Source organism: Panthera uncia (assembly GCF_023721935.1).
Source record: "Panthera uncia isolate 11264 chromosome A1 unlocalized genomic scaffold, Puncia_PCG_1.0 HiC_scaffold_16, whole genome shotgun sequence".
In the NCBI taxonomy this organism is placed as follows: domain Eukaryota; kingdom Metazoa; phylum Chordata; class Mammalia; order Carnivora; family Felidae; genus Panthera; species Panthera uncia.
The window spans coordinates 79,684,123-79,709,251 of record NW_026057576.1 but is presented as its reverse complement, the minus strand read 5'-3'; the positions used below and the strand labels follow the sequence as shown (position 1 = coordinate 79,709,251).

The 25,129-nt window shown below is 53.3% G+C and overlaps 1 protein-coding gene across 1 annotated transcript in view; it reads left to right on the top strand.

Annotated features, from left to right (window-relative positions):
• The window catches only part of RASA3 (RAS p21 protein activator 3), a 119,391-nt gene that overhangs the window by 66,349 nt on the left and 27,913 nt on the right, over positions 1-25,129 (top strand). The window contains exons 4-8 of the mRNA XM_049647293.1: positions 2,953-3,047; positions 9,923-9,999; positions 20,254-20,334; positions 20,849-20,921; positions 23,691-23,767. Of these exons, the coding sequence (XP_049503250.1) occupies positions 2,953-3,047; positions 9,923-9,999; positions 20,254-20,334; positions 20,849-20,921; positions 23,691-23,767 (403 nt within the window). The remainder of the gene's footprint in view (positions 1-2,952; positions 3,048-9,922; positions 10,000-20,253; positions 20,335-20,848; positions 20,922-23,690; positions 23,768-25,129) is intronic.

The following is a 25,129-nucleotide window of genomic DNA, read 5'->3' as shown; positions in this document are numbered from 1 at the left end:
TTTAATCCACTTCTCAATTTCCAACACCACTGAGATTGTGTAGGTGTGTAGATTAATTTGGAGGAGAATTAACATCTTAACATCTCTTTGGACCCTCTAATAGAGCACATGCTTGGTCTTCTCTTAACCTCTCTCATCAGTGTTTGTGATAGGTTTTCAGTATACGCGTCATATGTATAAATACACACACACACACACACACACACACACACATATATGTGTGTGTGTGTATTTATCCTTATGTATTTTATGGTTTTGATGGAGTAGACAAAGATTTCTTAGGTAGCACACCAGAGGCACAAGCCATAAAAGCATCATTTTGTGAATGGTACTTTTTTTTTTTTATTTCAATTCTTTTTTGAGAGAGATAGAGACCAAGAGGGCACGAGTGTGTGAGTGGAGGAGCAGAGGGAGAGAGAGAATATTAAGCAGACTCCACATTGTTAGTGCAGAGCCCCATGTGGGCCTCAATCTCACAGCCCTGAGATCATGACCTGAGCCAAAATCAAGAGTCAGACACTTAGCCAACTGAGCCACCCAGGTGCCCCTTTATTTCACTTTTTGTTCTCATTGCTTGCATGCACAAGTACAATTGATCTTTATGTATTACTTTGCATTCTGTGGTTTTGCTGAACACACCTGTTCTACTATCTTTTCCTATAGATTCTGCAAACATTTCTTCCTTTCTAGGGTACGTGCCCTTGCTTCTTTTTCTTGCCTCTGTGCGCTAGCTAGGACGCCGGGGTGAACTGGAGTGATACGAGCAGCATCCCTGCTGCCGGCTCATTTCAGGAAGCATCTGTCTGTCCCTCATTAAGTCAGCTTAACCTTCCTGCAGGTTTCTGTATCCATCTTCTGCCACGTCCTCTCACCCTCTGTACCAGGTTCTCTGCGTCACCTGCCCTCTTGTGCCACCTGGCATATGCTGTGTTCTGAACAGACCCTCACAGATGTAGCACCCCAGAGAGGAAATAAGCCTGGACTTTTTACTGTGTTAAGGCAGGCAGCACCACCACTGTGAGACAGCGAGGCCCAGAGCGGCTCAGTGACCTTTTGCTGTCACTCAGATAGATGGGGACACATTTAAGTAGATATTATAGTTTGTGGGTTATGTATTGTCTCCAAACGGCACTTAGAAACTCTAATATATGCGTTTAAAAAGGACGCATTAGTATACTTCTGTGTAAGCCTGGATGTGTAAGCTGTAGGGTTCACGTAAGCATTAAAGACGCGGCTCTTCCCTGTTCCGACTAAAGCTCATAAAAACATTGCAGTTACTTAAAATTTCAAACCTCACACGTAACCCTCCCATCCAGCTGCACTAATCACAGTCTGAAGGTTTTTTTTTTTTTTTCAATGAAATATATTGCTCAATTCAATTCCAAGAATTGTTTTCACATGGCTTTATTCCATGGACTCAGAATCACATTCCCGTGGCGAGGAAAAGGGATCGGTCTGCAAGAGCTGCAGAGAGGAAGGACAGTGTTTTCTTGCCAGTCTGCCTGGTGGCCATGTGTGGGGGTGGTGGGGGGTGGTCGGAGGCCCGAGACCCAGCAGGCCAGGTGCTGGGGGCGGGGAGGACCGAGGTGGAGAAGGAGTGGGGGTCCCGAGGGAGCCATCCTGCCCCATGACGATGCTGCTGGAGGGGATCCCATGTGGCCTGTAAGTCGGGCTTCTGTTGCATTTCTGTAGCGCCTTTGTGTGCTGCATGTCCCTGGCTCTGCACCTGCCTCTCGCCGTCTGTCTTCTCCCTTCCGTGGCCACCTGTCAACTGCCAGCAGTGGCTCTGATATGTCGTGTGGTCTGTGGCTGTGCAGGGTCCTCCAGGTGAGAGCTGAACCAGTGGGGTCCAGGTGGTCAGTGGCATTGCCACTGCATCTGCTTCTCAGGGGGCGGGGGGACACTGGTGCTGGCCATGCCAGTGAGCCCAGTGGCATGATTCCAGGGTCTTTCCCAGGGCTGTTTTCCGGCTGGGAGGTGCGAGGTGCTGTGACCTTCTCTTTGGGAATATGGAGCCACACAAATATGCCGAAATGATGAATGGCCAATGGACGGGTGCATGGGGGCTGAAGGTAGCAATGGTGGGAGTCAGTTGTCCCAAGTCCCGAGGGCCCAGCCCTCTGGCACTTGGACAGGCTTCTTGGCACGTGTGTTGCCTTCCAAGTACCCCTCTGTGCCCAGTGGGTAAGTCTCATGGGGTCTGGAGTCCCAGGTTGGAGGAAACCTTTCTCTCTGCCCACCGAGGTTCTCCCTGTGACACTGGACTCACAGAGAGATTAACAAGAGAGTTAACACCTGTGGCATATGTCACGCAGGGGACACCTCAGTGACGGCTTGCTCCAAGAGCAGGCTGGACAGTCTGTGTCCAGAGCAGCGACCAGACGAGGGGGAAAGAGTTTGGGCCTCCAAGGGTGGCAGACTGGGAGGCGAGCACATGGGGGTTAGTGGAGTTAGGGCTGTTTGTGCAGGACTATCCTGGGGGCACCCCTCTGACCTCCTCACCATAACACCTCCTGAGCGAGGGTCCATGGCAGCCTCTGCTCCTCAGACATTTCCTGGGCTGCAGAGGGCGGGCAGCCAAGGGAGCTCTGGGAAGGCTTCTTCCTGCACCTGCTGGCACTCACTTGCCTCCAGCTCAGAGCGGCCTATTCTGAGGCAGCCTGTTCTGAGCTCCCTGGGACCAGACAGATGGGCAGGCTTTTCTTCTCCTAAAACCTCGAATCAAGGAGCAGAATGGGTAGCCCCAGCCAGGTCCCATGTGAGGCTTTCCAGAGGAAATGTGGCACGTACTGACCCGCTGGAAGGAAGACAGCATGGTGTTATTGGGTTACCCAGTTACCTGTTCTGGACGATGCCTCTGCGAAGCCTGGCGGTGGTGGTGGAGAGCCCCGCTTGTTGTTTCGGGGGTTTGTCCCCTCGTGTGACTGCTTTTCTTCTGCGTGTGTGTTGTAGGGAAGGTGGCCATCCAGAAGGAGGACCTGCCCAAGTACCACAACAGGGACACGTGGTTCCAGCTGCAGCACGTGGATGCAGACTCTGAAGTGCAGGTGAGGCCTCGGTGGGGCCTGTGGGAGGGGCTGCGGGGTGGCTGCAGAGACAGATGCAGGACTGGGATCCTAACAGGGAGTGATGGTTAGCAAGTGCGTCCTCTTATCCACGATGCGCCTAGGCCTGTTCACTGTGTTCATTCTTTCGGTTATTGTCGCACTTTGACATGTGTGAAGCATAAAATTGGAAAGGACAGTAATTACACAGAACTGAAGGTGAACAGAAAATATGGGCAAGCAAAAGCAAAGCTGGGGCAGGAGCGAACGCACAGCCTCGCACTGCGGGTCCCAGTTGCTGGAAGGGCCCGCGTGCATTTCCAGCTCCCACATGTAGCAAAGGAGGGTTTGGAGAGAAGGGAAGTGACCAGTCACCGAGTTTCCTGTCGTCTGAAGCGTCCCCTGGGCTCTTCTCGGCCATGTGTCATCAGGGACTGACCCCCTGCCCCGGTGTGGGGAGGCTGTGGGGTTCCAGTTCCCAACCCTCCCTTCTCTGTGATGGGGCACTGCCCATGCCCACACCAAGCATCTGGGACAATACACGCTGGGAGGGTGGCCCACAGCCTCTCTTCTCCCTCGACCTTGCTTGTGTGGCTTCCAGCTGAGCTCCTAAGCCCGCGCTGGTGTCTGCAATCCACAAGCGGGAGGATAGCGCACCGCTGTGACACCAGGACATGGGAGCACTGTCGTCAGCGGTCCTGGGAGTCGCCAGGGCTTGGCCAGGGTATGGGAGCCAGCACAGGGTCTGGCATAGGCAGGCCTGGATCCAAGCCCAGTGCCCCCATCCACCAGTGAAATACGTCGGCGGGGCCCCCAGCAAGCCTCGTTTCCTCATATGTAAAATGGGGTTCTGTGAATACTGGACGGGACCTGATGTGCGGCAAGGTGGTGCCTCGGACAGAATCCCCAAAGTAGGTAGCTGCTGAGCACCCTGCTCTGCCCGGCACATCCCACCCACAGGCACCTGGCCCGGCATTTGGGGCCCTGGCTGGCTGCTTGTCCCCACACTTCCTTGTAGACCCTCAGCCTTGGTTGAGCTGTGAGGGTGAAGGCAGAGCGTCCAGTTTCCATGTGCTGTGGGGCCCCTGGTGGCCCCTGCGATCAATCCACAGACTTGGAGAAAGAGGCAGGGGGAGGGAAGGGTTGAGGAGCTGAGCCCAAGAAAGATGTTGTCTCAGTGGCTTACACTGAATTCTGGCCAAGGGGCCCACACGTGCCGCAGAAATCAGTAGACACACAGCTACTGCAGAATCCCCATGTGTGCCCAGATTCCAAGAGCAGCTGTAGCAGTGACAATGAGCTAATTAACACCAGGAGCACACGGGCTGCCCAGAAACCCCGTCTGCAGACGGAAGGCTACAGGGCCACGTGCCATTCCTGCCTTTTGATTTGGCGGTTTCCCCATGACTTTTGTTCAGCAGTGGAACAGGCTGTGGCGGTGACAAGGACTCCTCCGCCAGCAGCCGGCCACGATGTGTCTTCACTGCGTTCTTCACACTGGGCCAGCCCTGGTTTAAGTCTGACTTCATTGTCAAGTGTAGCTTTTCTTTTTTCTCCCCTTGTTTTTAAACTTAACTTTTAATTTTGAAATGCTTACAGATTCATAGACAGTCCCAGAAAATAGTACACAGGCAATGATGATTAGCAAACTGTGTGCTCTCCTATTTATCCTTAAAGACAAAACCAAGTGAAGAAAGGCCTGTGTTCCTTCATGCCGTTTTCCTCATGGCAACATCCTGCGTAACTGGCCACAGCCGGGACACAGACATTCTGCAGTGCACAGACCTCAGATCCCACCACTTTCACATGTCTGCACACATACAGTGTGTGCGTGCACGTGCAAATCACATGTGTATCCCGTGCATTTCATCATGTGTGGAGGTCTGTGCAACCACCACCACAATCAGGGTCCAGAACCACTCCGTCACCACAAACCTTATAAATGCGGTGTGTGTGTTGATTGTACTGTGCTGTGTGGAGCATCCAGACTGTTTCATAACTGGTGCCTTTCATGTGCCTGTGGACCAGGACCTTGTCCTCCTGAGCCCGACCCTTACACCCTCCAGATGGGGTGTGCCTGTAGCTGGGCCAGCTTCCTAGGGATCAGCGTTACGAGCAGCAAATGGGTATTGCTGGTACTGGGGAGACAGAGGAAGGACTGTGTGTATTGAGTGCCCGCCAAGGTCCAGGCCCTGTGCTGAGGGTTTTATTTAGGGTACTTCGATCTCAGAGTACCTGCCTAGGAAGTGGTCATAACTGTGGAGGGAGCAGTGGTCCCTACATTCAAACTGGCCCGTAAAAGTGCAGCACAATCTTTTGCCTACAGCTGCTTCATCCTGAAATGTCTCATTTACAATTTTTAGAAGGGCAGAGGATGGTATATGGTTTCTTGAATCCATCGGTTCTGCAATTCATATGTAAAGGCATGCGTCAGAAAGAAAGTGCCAGAAAACTGGGGCCAACAAGAGATCAAGGAATCAAAGTAATGGGGGGAAAGGCAATTAAAAATTTCTTGATTCCTTCTGGAACTGATGTTTGTTAAAGTCTCTGGAAAATCACTTTATTCACAAGAATTAGTTGCTCTGTTCTTTCCCTGACCCTGGGTGAGAGGATCAGAACCACGCGGTTGGCAGGGACAGGTGCTTCTCCGTATTGCAAGGGGAGGGAGTCGGTCCCCACCCATCACCTGAGCGGGCCCAGGGACCCTTCCCCAGCTCCTCTGAGGACACCCGGCTGCCACTGAGCTCTGCCACGTGCTCTGTGGTCTCAGCAGACTTGCCGTTGAAGTGTGCATCCAGAAAACTCTGACAGCAAACTCTGGCCGTCTTCCAGCACCTTTAGCGTGGCTGGAAACCCCAGGAATTTTGTCTGTCCTCTGTGTCAGACAACCCTGCTTGAAGGACTTGCCAAGAGCCAGCAGCTGTCTGCATTGAGGGCCCAGCTCTGAATCTTCCTGTGGGTTTGGGGAAGTGAGGGAGGCAAGGGCTGGCCTCCACGTGCCGTTTCTGACTGGTCCTTGGCTTCTGTGTTCACGGGAGTCTCGCCTGCTCTCAGCGCCACCAAGGTCCGAGTGCTTGGTGACCAGGGGCCCTCCTGTGCGCTGACTCCGGCCCCGACCTCCAGGCGTGCGGACCGGGGCTTGACCGGGAGGGTGCAGTCTGCTGCTGTCATCGCAGCCCGTGGTTGAGGCCCTCTCTCCAGGCCAGGGATCTGATGCTTTCCTGAGAAAAATGTGTGGGAACCACTGTGATTTTCTTTCTTAGGTGATAAACTTTTTCAATTTTATGTTCGCAGAAAACTGACCAGAAAGTAGAAGGGACTCCTGTGTCCTTGCCCCACTAGGCCTCTATTATTAGTATCCCTGTGGCGCATTAGCTGCCTCCAGGAGCTAGAGTATAACAATACGAGAGATTCTTATCCTCCATTCACGGAGGGTCATTCTTTGTCCTGAGTTCCACTGGTGTGACAAAGGTGCCCCCGGAACTGCCGGTTCAGAACCCACAGGATGGCTTCGCGGCAGCACCAGTGATGGCCCCTCTTTCATTCTGTTATTAGTAATTTGTGTTTTCTATTTTCTTAGCCTAGCTAGAGGTTTAATCAGTTTTATTGATCGTTAAAAAACAAACAAACAAAAACAGCTTTTGGTTTTGTTGATTTTTTTCTATTGATTTTCTGTTTTCAGTTTTGTTGATTTCTGCTCTTGCTCTTCTCTTTCCAGTTTCCTTAGATTATTGAGGTTAGATCTTTTGTCTCGAATGTGTGCGGTCACTGCTATAAATTTCTCAGCAAGCACTGCTTTCACTGTATCCCACACATTGTGATAAGTTTTATTTTCATTTTCACTTATGAAAAGAAATAAAATCAAATATCTCTCAGTTGCTCTTGAGACTTTTTCTTTGGTCTGTTATTTGGAAGTATGCTGTTCAATCTTCAAATATTTGGGGATTTTAAGCTGTCTTTCTGATAGTGATTTGTATTTCAAGTTCCGATCCAAGAGCAGACATTGTGTGATTTATGGCCCAGGACTGGCCGCGCTGGTGGGTCCTGATGTGGATGGGTCCCTCTCTGCAGCGGGACAGGGTGTTTATGGGCAGCGGCCGGCCCGCAGGTCCGGGTGTTCATCTCCCAGTTGCTTTTTAAACTTCTTACTATCACCGTTCACATTGAATAAAAATGGGAAAAGCTATGCAGTCAGCATTTTGTAACGCACTGCTCCAAGGCTTTTCTCCTCACAGATGCAGGGCCCTTGGGCGGAGTCCTCAGGGGGCCTGCCCAGCCGGGCCCCACCTCCTGCCCTCAGCTCAGCACGTGGGGCCTGTGACTAGGCCTCTAAGTGGGGAGCCTCTGCTGAGATCAAAACAAGCCCAGGGTCAGATTCTTCGAGGGCGGGGTGGCGTTTAGCGGGTGTCAAATGCTGTGCAGAGGCGAGCTGGAGAACCCACACTTCCTGTCTGTCCGGGGGGGTGGAGGGTGTGGCGCCCCCGTGCCCCTGTGTGTAGGTGTTTGTGGCCAGGTTGTTTGTGAGGGCGGTGGTGTGTCACCCACAGGGCACGGGGCACGCCCTTAACCTGTGTCTGGCTTCGGATGTGAACTTCTGAACTGCAGATTTATTGCCTTAACTTTGGGAGGAGGGGGGAGGAGTCCTTTCAGTGATGTTCTGAGTTTGTACTGTTTTGTGTAACTTCGACCCGTCCTCTCCCTAGTCTCCCGAATATGGTGGCAGCATGCATTAGCCAACAACATCTACCCTCTCAGTGGGAAGGTGCTTCCCCTCAGCATCTGCCCCCTTGCTGGGGAGGTGCTCCCCTCAAAATCTGCCCCCTGGCCGGGGAGGTGTTCCTCTCAGCGTCTGCCCCCCTCGGTGCGGAGGTGCACCCCCTGGAGAGGAAGCTCAGCAGCGGAGCAGCGGGGCCTGCCGTGTGATGTGCGGGTCCTCTTCTGGGACAAACCAGAAATGGGGCTGTCGGTCGTCGTTGGTGGGGTTGTCTCAGCCCAGACACGTCCCCACTTGTCAGAAGCCTCTCAGAAGTAGTGACGTGATCTCCGAACGGCCGTGGGGACTTTGTTTCGCGGCTGGGAATGCAGGTTGCGGGCGTTAACCGGGAGCAGCCTGTTAGGGGTACGTCCTTCCTCTGCTCCCTCAGGTGGAGCATTTGCCGAGTGGTCGGGTTTGAAGGGTGGCGAGGGGGGTGTGGGCGGCGTGCGGGGCGAGGGGGCATGGGTGATGTGCGCGACGAGGGGAGCGGGGGAGGGGGACATGCGCGACGAAGGGGCGTGGGCGACGAGGGGGAGTGGGTGGCCTGCGCCTCGCACTGTCACCTTGGCAGATGGCAGCGCCTGCCTCAGGGCGCCGGCGGGGAGCCCGGAGCCTGACCCGGCTCCGCGCAAGGGAGCTGCAGGATGCGGCCCGCCAGGGTCACTGCTGGCAGCGTGGACGTGTGTTTGCCGCACCTGCAGAGCCGGCGGCACCGAGCCCCCCCCCCCCCCCCCAGGCTGGGTGGATGGGGTGGTGTGCGTCCTGGAGCCTGCTGTGTGCACGCTTGTCATGGGAGGGGCGCTCTGGGCCAGAAGCTCCCAGGGCTTTGGGAAGGGCCCGTTGACCCCTTGGGAAGCGCGGTGCTCAGGAGGTATTCCTGGAGTTATGTGCGTGGCCGGAGCCCGTCAGCGCCTCTGCAGATACGGGGTCAGTGCCCTGGACACCGGATGTTGCCCAGGGTCACGCAGGTGTGATGCTGCTCTGGACCCATCATCCATCACTTCCCCTTCCTGAGACCATTTGTCCTGCAGGTGAGGGAAGGGCCAGAAAGGGCAGCGCCTGGGGCACATCAGGGGCACGTCAGGTCTCCCGTGTCAGTGTCGTGGGTGAGCCAGAGGACCCGGGAGGCTGGTCTCAACGCCGCTGGGCAAGCAGGGCCCTGTGCAGGTGTCTCCGCAGCTGCAGGAGAACCCAGGAGGCCACTGGGGGCGCTGCTGAGCAGTCCTGCCTATGCTTTCCTCCAGTCCATCCATCCATCCGTCTGTCAGTCTGGGGCCCTGGATTCTTCTAGCACAAGGCAGCCTTCAGAGGGCCCTCCCCAAGTTGCAGAGTCTAGAAGTTTCAGTCAGAAGGGACCTTGGAGATTATCCAGCTCAGCCACTTTTCTAATTAAAAAGAGCGTTAATTTTAACATTGTGTGTACTCCTAGAAATATGTCAGTGTGTCACACCTGCTACTGTTGCATGTTTCTTAGGAACAACCTCCTCTCTTCTTCGCAGTCCCCTCTCCTCTTCCCTCTCCTGACCCCTGACCCCTGATGGTAACCTGGTTGGGTCCTCCAGCTGGGCTGACATTGGCAGAGATGTAGATGCAGGCAGAAACACAGCACTGGTCTTGCTCTCAAAATTCCAGCCACCTCTGCTCCCCTGTCCTTCAGAAGCATCCATGGGCATTAACTTCCTGCCTGGGGCACAGGACTGATTTCCCCTGGCATGGTGTCCAGGCCACACACACACAGACACACATGCACATGTACTGAGGCGATGGGGCAGGTGTCTGATGCAGGCATCTGTTGTATGAAGGGACGCAGATAAAAGCAAGCAAACATGTTGGGGAGGCTGCTTTCTCTGGCACCTGTTCCTTGTGCCTTTTGACTTCTTTCTTCTGAAACAGCGGTCTGCTGTCCTTAAAGCTGGGATTGCAATGTGCCTGTTGGGTTGGACCCTTTAACTCGGGGGTAGCCGTGCCTCATCTGGAGCCCTGGGATCTGAGTAGGGTGGGGGCAGCGCTGTGGATGCTGCATGCGGTCAGACACAGCTTCACGTTTATGAGCAGAGACTCTGGGGAGCTCTCCCCTATGCGTGGCCAGCCCCTCGTGACCCTGTGTCCTTATGCCTTTCAGGGCAAGGTCCACCTGGAGCTGAGGCTGAGTGAGGTCATCACCGACACGGGCGTCGTCTGCCACAAGCTGGCCACGCGGTAAGACATGGACACCTGGTCTTCGTGAAGTAGTAACTCTGACCCAGGACGGGTCCTTGTTTTTCAAACAAATGAGTCAGAAATCCCAAAGTCGGTGATTCCCCACAATGACAGTGTTTTTAGAGGTTCTGGCACATTGTTCTTGAAATCTCAGTAAAGCAAATGCTAGAGGTAATGAATTTGGCTTTTGTGAATAGCCATACTTACTCAGGGGGACATTTAGGCAAAGCGGGTGCTGTCTCACCCAGGGCAATACAGGTGAGGAAACAGTGCAGAGGTGTGTCTGAGGCCTGTCGGCAGAGCTAGGGCCTGAACTCAGATCTTGCACTCCGAATCCAGGGCTCCATCTACCCTGCAACGCTTGGTGAGTGTGAATGTCTGTGCACGTGTCTAAGCAGGTGAGGCTCTTGACATTTAGGGTCACAGATCCCATAGAGGAGGGGGCCGAGGACTCTTGGGAGATGCCCGGACACACGCACAAGCTCACATTGTGTGCAGGGTCCTTGCCCTGTTACCCCAGTGAGACCTTGGGGCACACACACCCTGGCCAAGACCCTGTTCTCTCACTGCTTGCCCCATGGGCCCCACATTTGTTTTTACCGACGACGCCTGCAGTAGTTGGGGGTCCCGTGGGAGGGCGTCAGAGTGCCATCTGGCCCATCTGTCTGTGGCTGGCATGTTTGGAGCCTCTGGTATGTCCTGAGTGAAGGGTGGTGGGAAAGGAGTCTCGGAAGAGGAAGTGAAGAGTGAAGGTTCACAGAAACCAGGAGAGAGACCAGACGTTTCCGCGTGCTTCATCTTAGGAGAAGACAGTTTCCTGAATTCATCTCTTAACCATCTCTGGCAGAAAGGGCTTCAGTGAGAATGGGCGAGTTCCACTTTAGGATTGTGCTCCCTGTGTCCCTGCATAGGGCACAGGGTGGGGGCTCGAGGAGGATCCTACATCGTGTGCCACCCTGGGGAGCCCTGGCCTGCTTCCCACAGCGTTGTTGGAACCTGTCATCTGGTCACTTCTGGCTGCAGGGGGACACGCATGGGAATGTGTGTAGGACGTGCACAGGACTTGGTATGGGACATGGGGAGGACACCGTGAGCTTTGTCCTTCGCTGCTTCTGTGCTCCTGTTCTTGAAGTAGTTGCTGTGCTCTCAGACCCTGTAGCAGGGAGAGAGAGTTGCCTGTTTCCTTGTTTATTTGTAGGCTTATCTCACCGTGTTCCAAAACAACTTAAGGCTGTTCAGAAAGAGCCTTACGTAGGATAAGAAGTGCGCTTTAGAGGTTGGGAGACAGAATGGACCAGGCTGGGCAGAGCACTGAGTCAGGAGGGTGAACATAGGAGACATGGGCCAGGATTCCTGTTCTGACAGCCATCCCGTCCAGCCTCATGTCCAGGTGAGGGAGGGTGGAAGTAAGCTGTTTCTCTGGGGAGGGCACAGAGCCGTGGTCCTGTCCAGGGAGAGGTGGGGGGAGTGGGCCTGATCAGAGGACAGGTGTGGTGCCCAGAGCAGGAGACGGAGCGATACTTCACAACTACCCACCCTGCCATCCCCACCGGTCCCCACCCACCCCCAGAGTTCCTGCCATCCATGTTGTCCCTGCCAACCAACCGCGGGAGCTCCCCAGACACTGCCTTCTGGAAGTCTCCTTGGTTAGAGCACCAGGGGTTTGCCTGGTTCCTGCATCTTTGTGGTGGGATCCTGCCTGCTTCTTCCTAGCGTACACTAGTACGCACACTAGCATACACGCTAGCACACGTGAGTACACACTGATAGATGTACTAGTGTATACTCTACATACACTAGCGCAGCAGCGCATCTACTACACATACAGGTACATGCCAGCCTATACGACTTCCCACACCGGCACACATGCTAGCACACGCTGACATTGCTAGCACACACGAACACACACTAGTACATATGTTAGGATACACTGGCACACGCTAGCATGCTCATTAGCACACACTAGCACGTACACTGGTACACCTGCTAGTACACATGAGCACACACACTCGTCTACATGCTGGCGTATATACACCCTATACGTATATGTACAAAGCAGCACACCCATCGGCACATACTGCCACACGCTAGTACACTTTGTTCAGAGTTCCAGGGCATAAGGGTCCCCCATAGGGGTGCAATGAGGGAGAAAGAGGCTGGGGGTGCCACAGAGTCCCACAGGGGCACATATCCTCCAATCACATGAGTCAAAGGTGTCTGAGGGACCAGTGACTTTTCTTTCTTCACTTTGCCTTGCACTGTAGATTTTTCTTTCGCTAGGAAATATCCTTTACATACCATAAAATTCAGCATTGTAAAATGCACACTCAGTTGTGCAACCGTCACCACTAACCACTGTCTAGTTCCAGCACATTTCATCACCACAAGAAAGAAATCCCATCCCCAGGAGCAGCTGTAACCCATACTCTCCAGCCCTTGGCAACCACTGACCTGCTTCCTGCCTATGGATTTGCTTATCCTGGATGTCTCACATAAACGGAGTCACATAACGTGTGGTTCTCTGGGACTGTCTTCTCTCACTGAGCATGATGTCGGCAAGTTTCACTCATGCAGTAGCAGGCATCAGGGCTTCAATTATGTTAGGGCCGAGTAATGTTCATCGTGTGCGTACACCGCATTTTCTTATCATCGTCCATTCGTAGACATTTGGGTTGTTCCCACTTTGAGGCGATTGTGAATACTGCTGGGAACATTCTTGTATAAGCGTTTGTACAGACTTGTTCTCATTTATCTTGGGTACGTAACCTAGGAGTAGAATCAGTGCATTATATCTTAACTCTGCTTAACTCTTTGAAGAAATGCCCGACTGTTTTGTCACAGTGGTCGCCGCATTTACACGGCCAGCTGTGTGCGACTGCTCCGGTCCCCCCGCGTGCCTGCCAACCCACGTGATTCTCCATGTTTGTTTTTGCAGGCTCCTGATGGGTGTGAAGCGGCGTTGACTTACGTTTCCCTAAATGACACTGACCATCCTTTCTCGTCCTTGTTGGCCAGCTCTGTTTCTTCTCTGAAGAAATGTCTGTGCAAGTCCTTTGCTGATTTTTTCGTTGGGTTATTAGTGTTTTATTGTTAAGATGTAAGATTTTTTCGTATATTCTGGATGCTAGGCTTTTGTCAGATACATAACTTGAAAACATTTTTTGTCATTCTGCTGTCTGCCTTTACTTTCTTGGTAATGTTCTTTGTGATACAAGACTTTTAAATCTCAATGAACTCTAAGTTATCTGTCGTTTCCTGTGTTTTAGGTCCAGATCTAAGAAATCATTTCCTAATCCAATCTAACATTTGTACGGTTTGGGCTCTCAGCTTCAGGTCCTCACCACGTTTGGAAGTAATTGTTGTATGTGGTGTTAGAAAGGTGCCAGCATTGATTCTTTTGCTTTTGAATATCCAGTTGTCTTGGCATCATTCTTTCCATGTGAATTATCTTGGCATTTTTGTTGAAAACCACTGGGCTATGAATGGATGAATGTATTAGTTCAATAGAATAGTTCAGAACCTATCCCGTTGACCTGCATGCCTGTCCCTATGCTGGTACCACCCAGTCTTGGCGACTTTTGATTTGTGGTACATTTTGAAATCAAGAAGCGTGAGTCTCCATCTTGGTCCTTTTTTTTTTTTTTTTTTTGGTGACTTGTTATCCTGAGCTCTTTTCATTTTCATGTGATTTTTAGGGTCACCATGTTAATTTCCACAAAAATAGCAGTTGACATTTTGATCGTGATTGTATTGAATCTGTCAGTTTGGGGAATTAGCAATACTAAACCTTCCAACCCCTGAAACACTGCCTTCCCATTTGGTTAGCTCCTCTGTAATGTTTTTTAAAAATGGTTTTGTTTCTCTAAGGTCATTAGAAATGTCCCCTCTTTCATTAATAATTTTAGTAATATGAGTCTTCTCTTTTTCTCAGTCAGCCTAGCTAAAGATTTGTCAAGTTTGTGGATCTTTACAAAGGCCTCGCTTTTGGTTTTACTGATTTTTCTACTTCATTATCTCTGCTATGGTCTTTACTATTTCCTTCTTTCTGCCTTTGTGGGTTTTTTGCTTTTCTTATTTCTTAGGGTAGAAGTTAGGATGATCGATTTGTGATCCTTTTTTCTTTTTTAACGTGGGCATCATGGCCACTAGGTCTCCTCTGACATTGCAGCCATTTTGTATTTTATCACTTTCTCCCTTAGAGCTAAGTGTGTTCTGTGCACCTGGGACTTTCCACAAACAGCCCTGATTTGGGATGGAACAGGAGACAATGGACACTCTATCAAGTGTAAAAACCTCAGGACCCCAAATCCTGGTGTCCAAAGACAGCAGAATCTCCCCTGGCCATGTAACAGCCTGCAAACTCTGACTTTCTCTGCTATCACCTCCTGTGTAAGATTGGAATAATGGCATCTATGCCGGCATATGTGCAGGAGCACACGCGGTTATTTGTGTGCGTTCTCCCCTTGTGCCCTGGCATCTCAAAGGTTGGCAAGGGCTTGGGCCAACCTCACAGTGTGTTCTGGGCTCTGGAGAAAGTAAGAGCTGGGATGATGGGCCGTTGAAGTCATTTGGGCAGAAGCAGATTCATTCCAATACGCTTCTCTCTTTGCCTGAGAATCACCCCAGGCCCTCCCTCCTGCCTGGCAGCACCATCACCGTGATTTATCCCCACTTTCCTCTCTAGAACGTGATGGGGATGCGTTCTCAGCCTTCCTGACACATGTCATTCCCTTACTGCAGGGGTGTTACTTTCCTAGGGCTGCTGAGGCCAAACACCACAATCTTAAGTGGCTTAACTCAACAGAACTTTATTCTATCCCAGTTCTGGAAGCCAGATCCGCAATCTGGACACTCCAGGGGACGGTCCCTTCCCCCGACCCCTTCCGCAGCTTCTCGGGCTGCAGGCAGTCCCTTCCCTCTCTCCTCCCCCTTCACGTGACCCTCTCCACTGTGTCTGTGAAGCTTCCCTCCTGTAGGGACACTAGTGATCGAGTTTAGGGCCCACCCTGAATCCAGGATAATCTCATCATCTCAAGATCCTTAGCTGGATTACATCTGCAAAGACCTTTTTCCAAATAAGGTCACATCTCTTTTGGGGCCACCACCCAGCACACCACAGCCAGTAATTCCTACTGGGGCCGGCAGTCCACCCACCCAGAGGCTGCAGGACCAGCACTGTGAGGTCCTTCCCCACTCCCGTCACCTCTCACCTGGCCTAGGTCGTCTTTCATGGGGTGCCTGGGGGTGTTCTGGCCAGGTTGAGTTCTCTCTCCCTGCTTCCAGCGTATCCCTCTTTGCTGCTGGCACACCCTTCCCCGTCGGGAGCACCCCTCCCCACCAGCCGGGAGCATTGTTCTCCACTGGGAGAACCTTCCCTGCGAGCCGGGAGCACCCTTCCCTGGAGCCGGGAGCACTCTTCCCCACCAGCTAGGAGCACCCTTCCCCGCCAGCCAAGAGCACTCTTCCCCACTGGGAGAACCCTTCCCCGCAATCTGGGAGCACCCTTCCCCACCAGCTGGGAGCACCCTTCCCTGCTAGCCGAGAGCACCCTTCCCCACTGGGAGAACCCTTCCCCGCAATCTGGGAGCACCCTTCCCCACCAGCTGGGAGCACCCTTCCCTGCTAGCTGAGAGCACCCTTCCCCACTGGGAGAACGCTTCCCCGCCAGCCGAGAGCACCCTTCCCGCGAGCTGGGAGCACCCTTCCCCACTGGGAGCACCCTTCCCTGCCAACCAGGAGCACCCTTCTCTGCTGGGAGCTCCTCCCTGCCAGGCTGAAGAGCAAGGTGAGGCTGTCTCCCCTCCAAAACCACAGTTTGTCCCGTGAGTGCTTGCAGTTCTTTCCTGAGGGTGTCCATTACCCGTGTACACCCTGGAGGCTTCGGGAGGCTGGAGGCTCATGGCCCTCACCTATCCTGCGTCCTGCTGGTAGTGGGTGTTATCTGTGGGCTTTCCTATCGCCTCTCCCTGACCTGCCTGGGTGGTGCCGTCAGTACCCAGGCTTCGTGTGGTCATGTGGACGGAACACCTGCTGGACTTGCTCACGGAAACCTCCCTGTTCCTTCCACACATGGCTTTTCCTGATTGTAACCCCTCTTTTTTGTCCTGTTCACTTGTATGTCCAAGTCTGCTGGCCTGGACGCCTGACGAGGCCCACATGGTTTGGTGAGCCACCACCTTCATGTTCTCGTCTGTATGTGGATGCGGCATCTGCCAATCCCCATGTCACACAGATGCCTGTGCATGATCTCAGGCTTGGACTCTAGGGCCTCATCTCATGCTTTATTTTCATCCCCAACAAAGATTAATGTACCTTTTTATCACTCACTCAAAAATATTTCATGAACCCCTGCTGCAGGCTGAGGGCTGTTCCCGGCCTCCCGGGGTCTGCATTCTGGCTGCATGTCAACACGTGAGGGCATTGGCATGTCACTGCACTGGAGACAAGTGTTGGAAAAGCTGGCAGGTGTGAGCCGGCCTGTTGAGCATGGAGGCAGGGTTCTGAAGCCATTTGTGCAGTGAATTAAGTAGTCGATGTGTGTGATCTGCAAGTATCCGTGAGACCGCTGAGGTCTACGCCAGGGCCAGTGGACATGATGTTGTGCATCGGGGGCGATTGCTCGTGGACATTTCTGTGGACCATGCACCACTTCCTTTAGAACAGTGGTGCGTGTGGGCAATGTGCAGCGGCCATGTGTGCCAGAAGATGAGCGGGAGAGAAGACACGTGTGCACTAGCACTCGGCTCTGCTGGCGCTGCACGAGACCTCTGCTCGCCCCTTTCCACAGTCCTCCCTCTCTTGTCCCTGCAGAGCATCTTTCTCTTGCTGTCCCGTGGTCACCTGCTTTGTCTGAAAGCAAGGGTTCCGCACTTTCCTGCCTTCACGCTCCAGCGCCTCCCAAGCTGACGAGAGTCCTGCTGGCAGCAGCGCGTGCTGACCGGCCAGGGCCCTGCTCATGTGGCCAGACTGCAGGGCTGATGGCCAGGGGAGCGGGCACAGGCCGCAGGCAGCCCCACCCCCAGGTGCGCCCTGGTGGGGAATTCCAATAGCACCTCAAATCTAGCAGAGATCTTGCTTTCTGTTATTAGGAAATTACAAAAAGAAAAAAGTAGCCAACAGGCTATTGATATGTGGCTCTTTCTGGAGGCAGGAAGCCTTTCAAGCTGAAGTGTGAGGGCAGAGGGCTGAGCAGATGGCAGGCTGGTGACCCGGTGACACCTTGTCACTGCACGGCCAGCGTGTCTCCAGCTCTCTCGTGCCTGCACACTGCCCAGTTCAGCATTTCCTCCTTGTGGGGCAGGCAGCAGAGGCCCCAGCATGTGTCCACATGGAGGGAAGGGAGAAATTGAAATGAGTTTGAAGCTGCAGGCTGTCACTCCAGCTAAGAGGCATAACCATGCGTTAATGGTCAGTTTGAAGGTAAAATCCTATAAATGTTAAAATACACACAAAATATTGTACTTGGGGTGTGTTAGATTCCGGCTCAGTTGACTGTTTGGGTCACTGTATGTTTCACAGTGCCTTTCCAGGACCTGGTAAATATTTCATCCCTTTCCGATATTTATCTAGAACTTTCCGAAGCATTTGTTGAAGTTGTTTCAAAGAGAATGGGCCTGGAGACACAGACTGTGTGTGAAGTAAAATGAACCTCGGCTTCGTGTGCCTCGGGTGGTCTGCAAGAGCCCCCTGCCAGCTTGTGTGCAGGGCTGTAGCCGCAGGAAGCTGTCTGCAGGAGAGCGCAGGAAGGCTGGCGTCCTTATTGTGGTTCCCACTTGTGGCATGCCGGATGGGAGGGTGTTGATTCTTTCCTCCGAGGTGTCTTTGTGTGACTGCAGTCAGCATCCAACCCTCGTTTTGAGTTAGAGAATAGAGTGTTTCTCAGACTGGTCTCTTGGAGAAGGAAAGACAGCAATGTTCACTGCTCTAGGGTGGCCGCTGCCCACATCTGGTGGTGCTTCCCTAGGATGTAGATGTGAGAAAACTTGCTTTCAGTTTGATGCTTAGCGATGCCATCTAGTCCATGGCCATGAAAACCCATTATCTCTGAGGCTGCAAACTGCAGGCATACTTGCCATGTAAACCTTCTTGATAACAAGTGAACGTAATAAAAACGTGTTTGCATTAAATGAGTTGTTTGCTCAGGGAGAGAGCTCGGGCCTCCCCGCACACATCCTGAGCAAGCTGCCTCCCCAGCGTCTCACAGTGCTGCTCCCTGGGGGCCTCCTGGCTTCTGACAGGCGATTCTGGTCCTTCTTCCCGTGACCCAAGCCACCTGCTCTCCGAGACCTCCAACCACCCGAGAGGTTGACCCCGACTTGTACTTCTCTGCCCTTGTCTCCAGTTTATTTCTTCCCTTGCATGATCACATGTGACAGTTGCATGTCACGTGTTTATCGTCTTGTATTTGCTGCCGAGCCGGCTGAGCAGACCCAAGCTTCAGATGTGAACCTCTGACTTCCTCACAGCTGCTCGCCCATTCGGGGAGATGGGCCTGAGTGGAGAAGAGCTCAGCAAATATTTGATGTGTGATGAGTCGATGGGCGAATATATGTTTCTGGAATGATCAGTCAGTGAAGGGAGGAGGGAAACCAGAGACCAAGTCAGTAATCTGAGAGGGAACCCTGGAATGGTCCATAAAGTAGGTAAAAGAGAGAGCTGAAAGACCAGGTACAGCTGATCGGAGTAACAGGGCAGTCTGTGAGGCTCAGCCCACCCAACGGGCTCCACGAGAAACGTGGTGGGAAGTGGGAAGAAAGAAGAACTGTGTACAAAAGTGCCCTGGCCAGGAGAGGCATGGCACACGCTCCGGGCGCACAAGTACTATGAAGGAGAAACGAAGGAAATGAAACTTCTCACCCAGAAAGAAATACTCTATTAAGTGTTAGAGGCTAAAGCATTCCTGAGAGGGGCAGCTCAGATTGCTCAACGTAGGAAGGAATGAGAAGCAGGTTGGTTTCCGGCTTTCCGGCACCAAAGAGAAACGAGCCCTGAGATGTCGCAGGGGAGACGGTGAAAGTGATGCCCCTCCATGGGAGCAGGACTCCTGCTGCAAACTGGACCCTCCCCCACCACAGTCAACTAAAGAGCCAGATGCCGTAAGGGTGGAACATTCTGGATGGCGGGCAGTCGGCAGTTCAGCTCTCTGACCCCAAGTAAGGGAAGCAGACAGGGAGGCCACAGTGGTCCTGGTTTTGTCCTGGAGCTGTGTGGGTGGCGAGGGGCAGGGGGAGTCCCAAGTGGAGCCTGGAGGCAGGTGGGGAGACAGACTGCAGCCGGGGGCCTGAGCCGCTATGGGTGTTTCTGGAGAGGAGGGGCCCCACAGCGCTCAACAGGCCTGTGTGAACCCATAGGGCGAGCGCCACGGGGTCGGGCAGAGCGTGGGGTCTGTGGATCCAAGGGGCTCTTGCGGCCCTGGGAAGCACTGATTCTCTGCCAGTGGAGATCCTTGTTCCCACTCGGCACTCCGCACAGAGCCTGCTGGTGGGGCCAGCCTGTCCTGGTGCCTATCCCGACAAAGCCTCAAACAAGAATGGCCATAATCAGTGTGCAGCAGGAGATCGCTAACTGCCAAGAAGCAGGAGGCCCAGCAGCCTTGTTCTCCGGAACGCGGCACATCTGGACTCCAGCAGCCTGAGAGCCTAAAATCCAGCACGTGCTCCAGCCTGCATGCCAGGAGCAGGACGGCATGCCCCACAGCCCGGAGAAGGGACAGTCCAGGGAAGCACACCCAGGGTGATAGGACAGAATTCATGGAAAAGGTGCTCAGAACTAGTGTGGCTGGCCGTGTTCCAGAATGCAAAGAGAACCAGGAACCAGGGCCTGCAGGTGGGATCAGGCGTGAGGAGACCCTGACACCGTGGCAGCTTCTGCTGCCGAGAAGCCCATGTGGCACGGAGGTCCCCCACCTACAACGAGGACACGCAGTAGTGTCTACTGTGTCGGGTTGCTGGGGAGGCGAGCTCATGAGTCGCGGAAAGCTCTGGAAGGTGTCACTCATGGGAGTCACCAGGAGGGTGTCCTGAATGCGGCACCACTGTCCCCTGCCCCCAGATGTTTCTGGATTGATAATCGGTGCACCCACCACCCACTACTCTTCGCTAGACGGGAGCTCCGGGCATCGGGACCACCACCCAGAACTCAGGACGCTCGGCCCTGGGCTGTTGAGGCTGCTGTCCTCTCGGACCTCAGGGTAGCCCTGAGAAGCTGCCTGCAGGCCCCCGGCTCCCGCCCCTGACATTCCCACTCTCTCTGCAGCATCCTCGAGTGCCAAGGCCTTCCCATCGTGAACGGGCAGTGTGACCCCTACGCCACCGTGGCCCTGGCAGGACCGTGCAGGCAAGTACCATGTCTAGGCCTCTCTGGCGAGCTGTACTCCGGTGCGATGATGCTGAGGCCTCCTTGTTCTGGGAAGTGCAGGATGGGCCCTGTGGTGGAATATATTGTTCTGGCTTACTTTTCTTTCTTTTGTTGCCTTAAAACTGCTTTGTGAAGAAAGCCCTTAGCTTCTTCACACTGGGTATTCTTGGCTCAGTAAGGGTTCCTCGTCTGCAGGCTGTGGCCGGATGGGAGTCCTGCTTGGGAGGCAGAGGCATGGGCTGCCAACATGCCATAAGGGTGGAGGTGCTGACATGGGAAGGTTGGGGAGGGGTGAGATCAGGAGGGAGAGGGAGAGGGGAGGTGTGTGGAGTTTGGGGACTGAGGAGGGAGGGGTCCGGCCAAGGTGCTTAGGGGGTGTTGGGAGGGTAACCGGGCAGAAATATTTACAAGACAAGAGAGGCAGTTAGTTATGGGCGAGAGATTTGGCATCAGCAGCATCGGTTTTAACCTTCACCCTTCCTCCCTGGTTCAGATCAGAGGCAAAGAAGACGAAGGTGAAAAAGAAGACCAACAACCCGCAGTTTGATGAAGTGTTTTATTTTGAGGTTGGTGTTTCAGTGCCACAGATGTCACACTGAGACCCTGTGGGAGGAGGTGGATCTGACAGGCCTCAGGCAGGGTCACCTTCCTTCCATAGGTCCCGCAGCGACCTCGCAGCACATGACCCCTCCCTCCTGCCTGTGCTGCGTTCGGAGGAACGCAGTTCTGATCTGAATGCTGACAAACTGATACTTTCCAAGTGATCAGGATTTGGTGGTTTTCTATTATTTGGTTGGTTTGGTTTGTTTTTTTTTTTTTGCCTGCTTCACTAGTCTTTCCTGAGCTGTGGAGGGACACTTGTTGACCAGAAATAGTGAGGGGATTTGAAGCAAAAGAGGAAATGTATTTGCTTTTTTTTTAATGTTTATTCATTTTTGAGAAAAAGAGACAGAGCATGAGTGGGAGAGGGGCAGAGAGAGAGGGGACACAGAATCCGAAGCAGCTCCAGGCTCCCAGCTGTTGTCACAGAGCCCGGCATGGGACTCAAACTCACGGACTGTGAGATTGTGACCTGAGCCAAAGTCCGAGGCTTAACCGACCGGGCCTCCCAGGTGCCCCAAGGAAACGTATGTGAACAAAGAGACCCCTTGGCTGCCTCAGAACTGTAAACCAGTGAAATTAGTGTGATGGAAGCCGTGAGGGCTGAGGACCGGGAACAGAGCAGGGAGCAAACGCAGATGCTTCAGTTTAAACGTGACCCGTAGGAAATACATTGAGGCTGATGTGCTCCCATCTGTAAAGGTCTCTTGCACATTTCCTACACACCAGGTCCTGGGCAGCCAACGTGGCATGAGGCCTCCACTCCTGTCTTCGTGAGCTTGCTTCCATGCAGAGAGCACACAAGTGGGTTCCTGCACTTGCTCAGTGCTGCTAAGTCAGTGGCTTTGGGGACCAGGAAGCAAACAACTGGTGAAATAGAGCAAGTCTTCGCAGAGCAGGGACCCTTGAGTAGAGTCTGGAAGGTGCATCATGAGGCTGAAGGAAAGTGTATTGAGATGTAGAGTGGGGCTGGTGCAAGAAGGGGGAGTTTGGTAAATGACGCTGGACAGATGGGTTAGAACCAAGCAGCTCATGGGCAGAGAACCTGGACCTTTTCTGACCGGTGTCCAGAAAGCCCATGGGTTTCTGAAATGGAGGAGCCAGGCTTCTTGGGGCAGCTGTAAGAAGGGGTATGGGGGTCAGAGTGCTGAAGGCAAAGCACCATTTTCTGTCCCAGAAGGACATTCTTGTTTCATAGCCGCGTGAAGAAAATGGTTTTTAAGAGACTCAAGATCAGGCAGGAAGCTGATGTTGTCAACCTGATTTCAAGGGGGATCCATGCCAGGGCTCCAGAGACAGGGAGGGATCTGGAACAGAGAATAAGGAACAGTTTTTAATATGAAAGCATTAAAAGCAGCCAGAGCCTTCGATATCTAGGCTGCCTAGAATAGTTAAATCAGCACTTTCCAAACTTGTTTTAATATAACACACGGTAAAGCCATAGGCTTTTGCTGCAGCCTGCATCACCCAGAGAGCTACGTCCACTTCTGTGGGCTTGTTTTCTATTTCATATACCCATATTTCACTCATTAATGTGGGCCTCATTTCCCTAGAGTAATTCAGTAAGCCCCAAGTACAGGTGAGCACAGGGATAGGCCTACATCCTACAGGAACCCAGGGCAGGCCTAGATGTAGGCTCTCAGGCTGCACCTGCCTCTCCCATGGCCTCAGACCACAGGACCTTGGAGCATGCTTCTGGCTGGACTTTATGGTCTTAGACTCAAAGGGCCAAGCCCTGCTCAAAAAGTACACCCCGTGGCTGGTTCTCTGTGCATGCCTTCTGCTTCAGCTTGCAAACAGCCCCACAGTTCTGACTCACCCTGAGGCTGAGCTCCTGGCAGAAGGAGCAAGGTGTCCCAGTGGTGGGCTTTGGGCTGGCACACAACCTCCTACAGGAGTTTCAACAGGAAGTAGCCTCCAGACCAGTTTGTCCCAGGATAATGGCTAGACTTACATAAAAACCCTTAAATGTTTCATTGAAATTATTTAAAATTCTATCAAAGCCACATTCATTCACTCAGTGGATACATTAGGTGCCACGCAGGAACCTCATGGCCACCATACTGGAAGCCAGACAGCAAATGATAGACCTTATCAGCACTGTGAACCATATCAGGCAGTCGAGACTCTGAGGGGCTTCCTGGAAGAAGGGGCATTTCACAGTCACCTTCAGGCTTCCCAGTGAGGAAGAGGTCCAACGGTGAGCCAGGCAGGGGGTGCAGATTTAGAAAGACTCCCCCTATGCTGGGTGAGGGGAACTAGTGGGGGCTCCAGGGGGCCTTCAGAAGGCTCAGCTGAAGGTGGATGTGGCTGAGGCCAGGCTAGGCTGTGGATGGACGGGAGCCCTGCTCAGGAGGCAGAGGCATGGACTGCCAACATCCCATAAGGGTGGAGGTGCTGACATGGGAGGTTGGGGAGGGGTGAGATCAGGAGGGAGAGGGAGAGGGGAGGTGTGTGGAGCTTTGGGGCTGAGGAGGAAGGGGCCCGGCCCAGGTACTTAGGGTGTGTTGGGAGGATAGCCAGGCGGAGCGTGTGGAGTGCTGGCACAGCCCTGCCTGCTGCGCCCCAGCCGCCTGGAGATGGGGCTCAGGGTGTGCCTGCAGGCTGGGATCCCACCTCAGCTCTGGGTGTGGGGCCCCTGGCCTCTTCCCCTGGGCCTGGGGTGGCCAGCCTGTGGGGGTGCTCAGTGGACAGTGATGTGGCACACACAGGCTTCCGCCCGTCTGTCCCTCCAGGTGACCAGACCCTGCAGCTACAGCCGGAAATCCCACTTTGACTTTGAGGAGGAAGACGTAGACAAACTTGAAATCCGGTGAGCGAGAATTGGGGTTTTGAGGCTCCTGCTTGGGGGTTGCAGTCTGAACTCACCTCTTCTGTTTGGTTTTCGTTTTGTTTCTACAAATAAGGGAAAGGAGAGAGAGGAATTTTCAATTTTCTGCTAATTTTAACAGTAGGACACTGGGAGTTGCTTGAAGTAAGAGCTATAAACTTCCCAGCTGTTGGGTGGTGGCTGAGAGAACATTTACTTAACCCAAGGGACAAATGTGGTTTTGGAGTTCACGCTGCAGTATTTTTTCAGAGGCGAAGTCAAGCTGCTTAGTGTGTGTGAGGCTCCGTCCACCCGGTGGCCTCACCCAGCCTAGCACGAGGTCCTGTTGCTTTCGGGGTGCTCACGGTCAAGCCCATGGTGTGCACAGGCTGCACGAGAGGTCCCCCGGCATCCATTCTAGGGGCTACTCCGAGGCTTCATGCCCACTGGCTGCAGCCCCTGGGAGCCCAGCCTCTCTACGGCCTCCCTCCCAGCGCCTTGTGAGACCATCACCTGGCGTCCTTTCCCATCATCCATGTTTAGGTCTGACCTGCTCACCAGAACCTGAGGAATTCTTCAGATCTGACATGGTTTGCAATCTGCCTTCCTGTAGGGTCAGGGCTTCCTGAGGGGCATGAGATGTGACTGGACATACCACAAACGTTCAACTGGGGGGCACCCTGGTGTCCCCTGAGCCTCCAGTGACAATTCAGGCCTCTGAACAATAACCAGGCCATGGGGGCAGAGGGTGGGGATTGGGCCGGTGGGGGCTGTCAGGTGTGGGGCGTGGACTGAGGCCCCTCCCTCCCCCACATGTGGGACCCCTGGCCTCTTTCTCCATTCCTCTTGTGGCTTCGAGTCCTGAGGGAAGCCAGCCTCCACACACTGGTCTTGGCTTGAGCACAGACTTAGGTTAAGTGTTCCATTTCCAAACACGTCTGCAAGTCCCATTGGGGGTCAGAGGCTCCCCCAGCTCCCCCAGACACGGGTCCCCTTTCTTGTTCAGAGAAAGAAGTGTTTATACAAGACTTGGCTTTAAATTCAAGAGTGAAGCCCTCCCTAGCTGTTGTTTGTTTGTTTTTAAATTAAATTTTTTTTTAATGTTTATTTATTTTTGAGAGAGAGAGAGAATGTGAGTGGGGTAGGAACAGAGAGAGAGGGAGACACAGAATCCGAAGCAGGCTCCGGGCTCCGAGCTGTCAGCATAAAGCCCGACGGGGGGCCAGAACTCACGAACCGTGAGATCATGACCTGAGCTGAAGTCGGACGCTTAACCGACTGAGCCACCCAGGCGCCCCTCTAGCTGTTGTATTGTAAACAGACAAACCCAAAATATTTTTAAATGCTTCTCTTATTAAAAAGAAG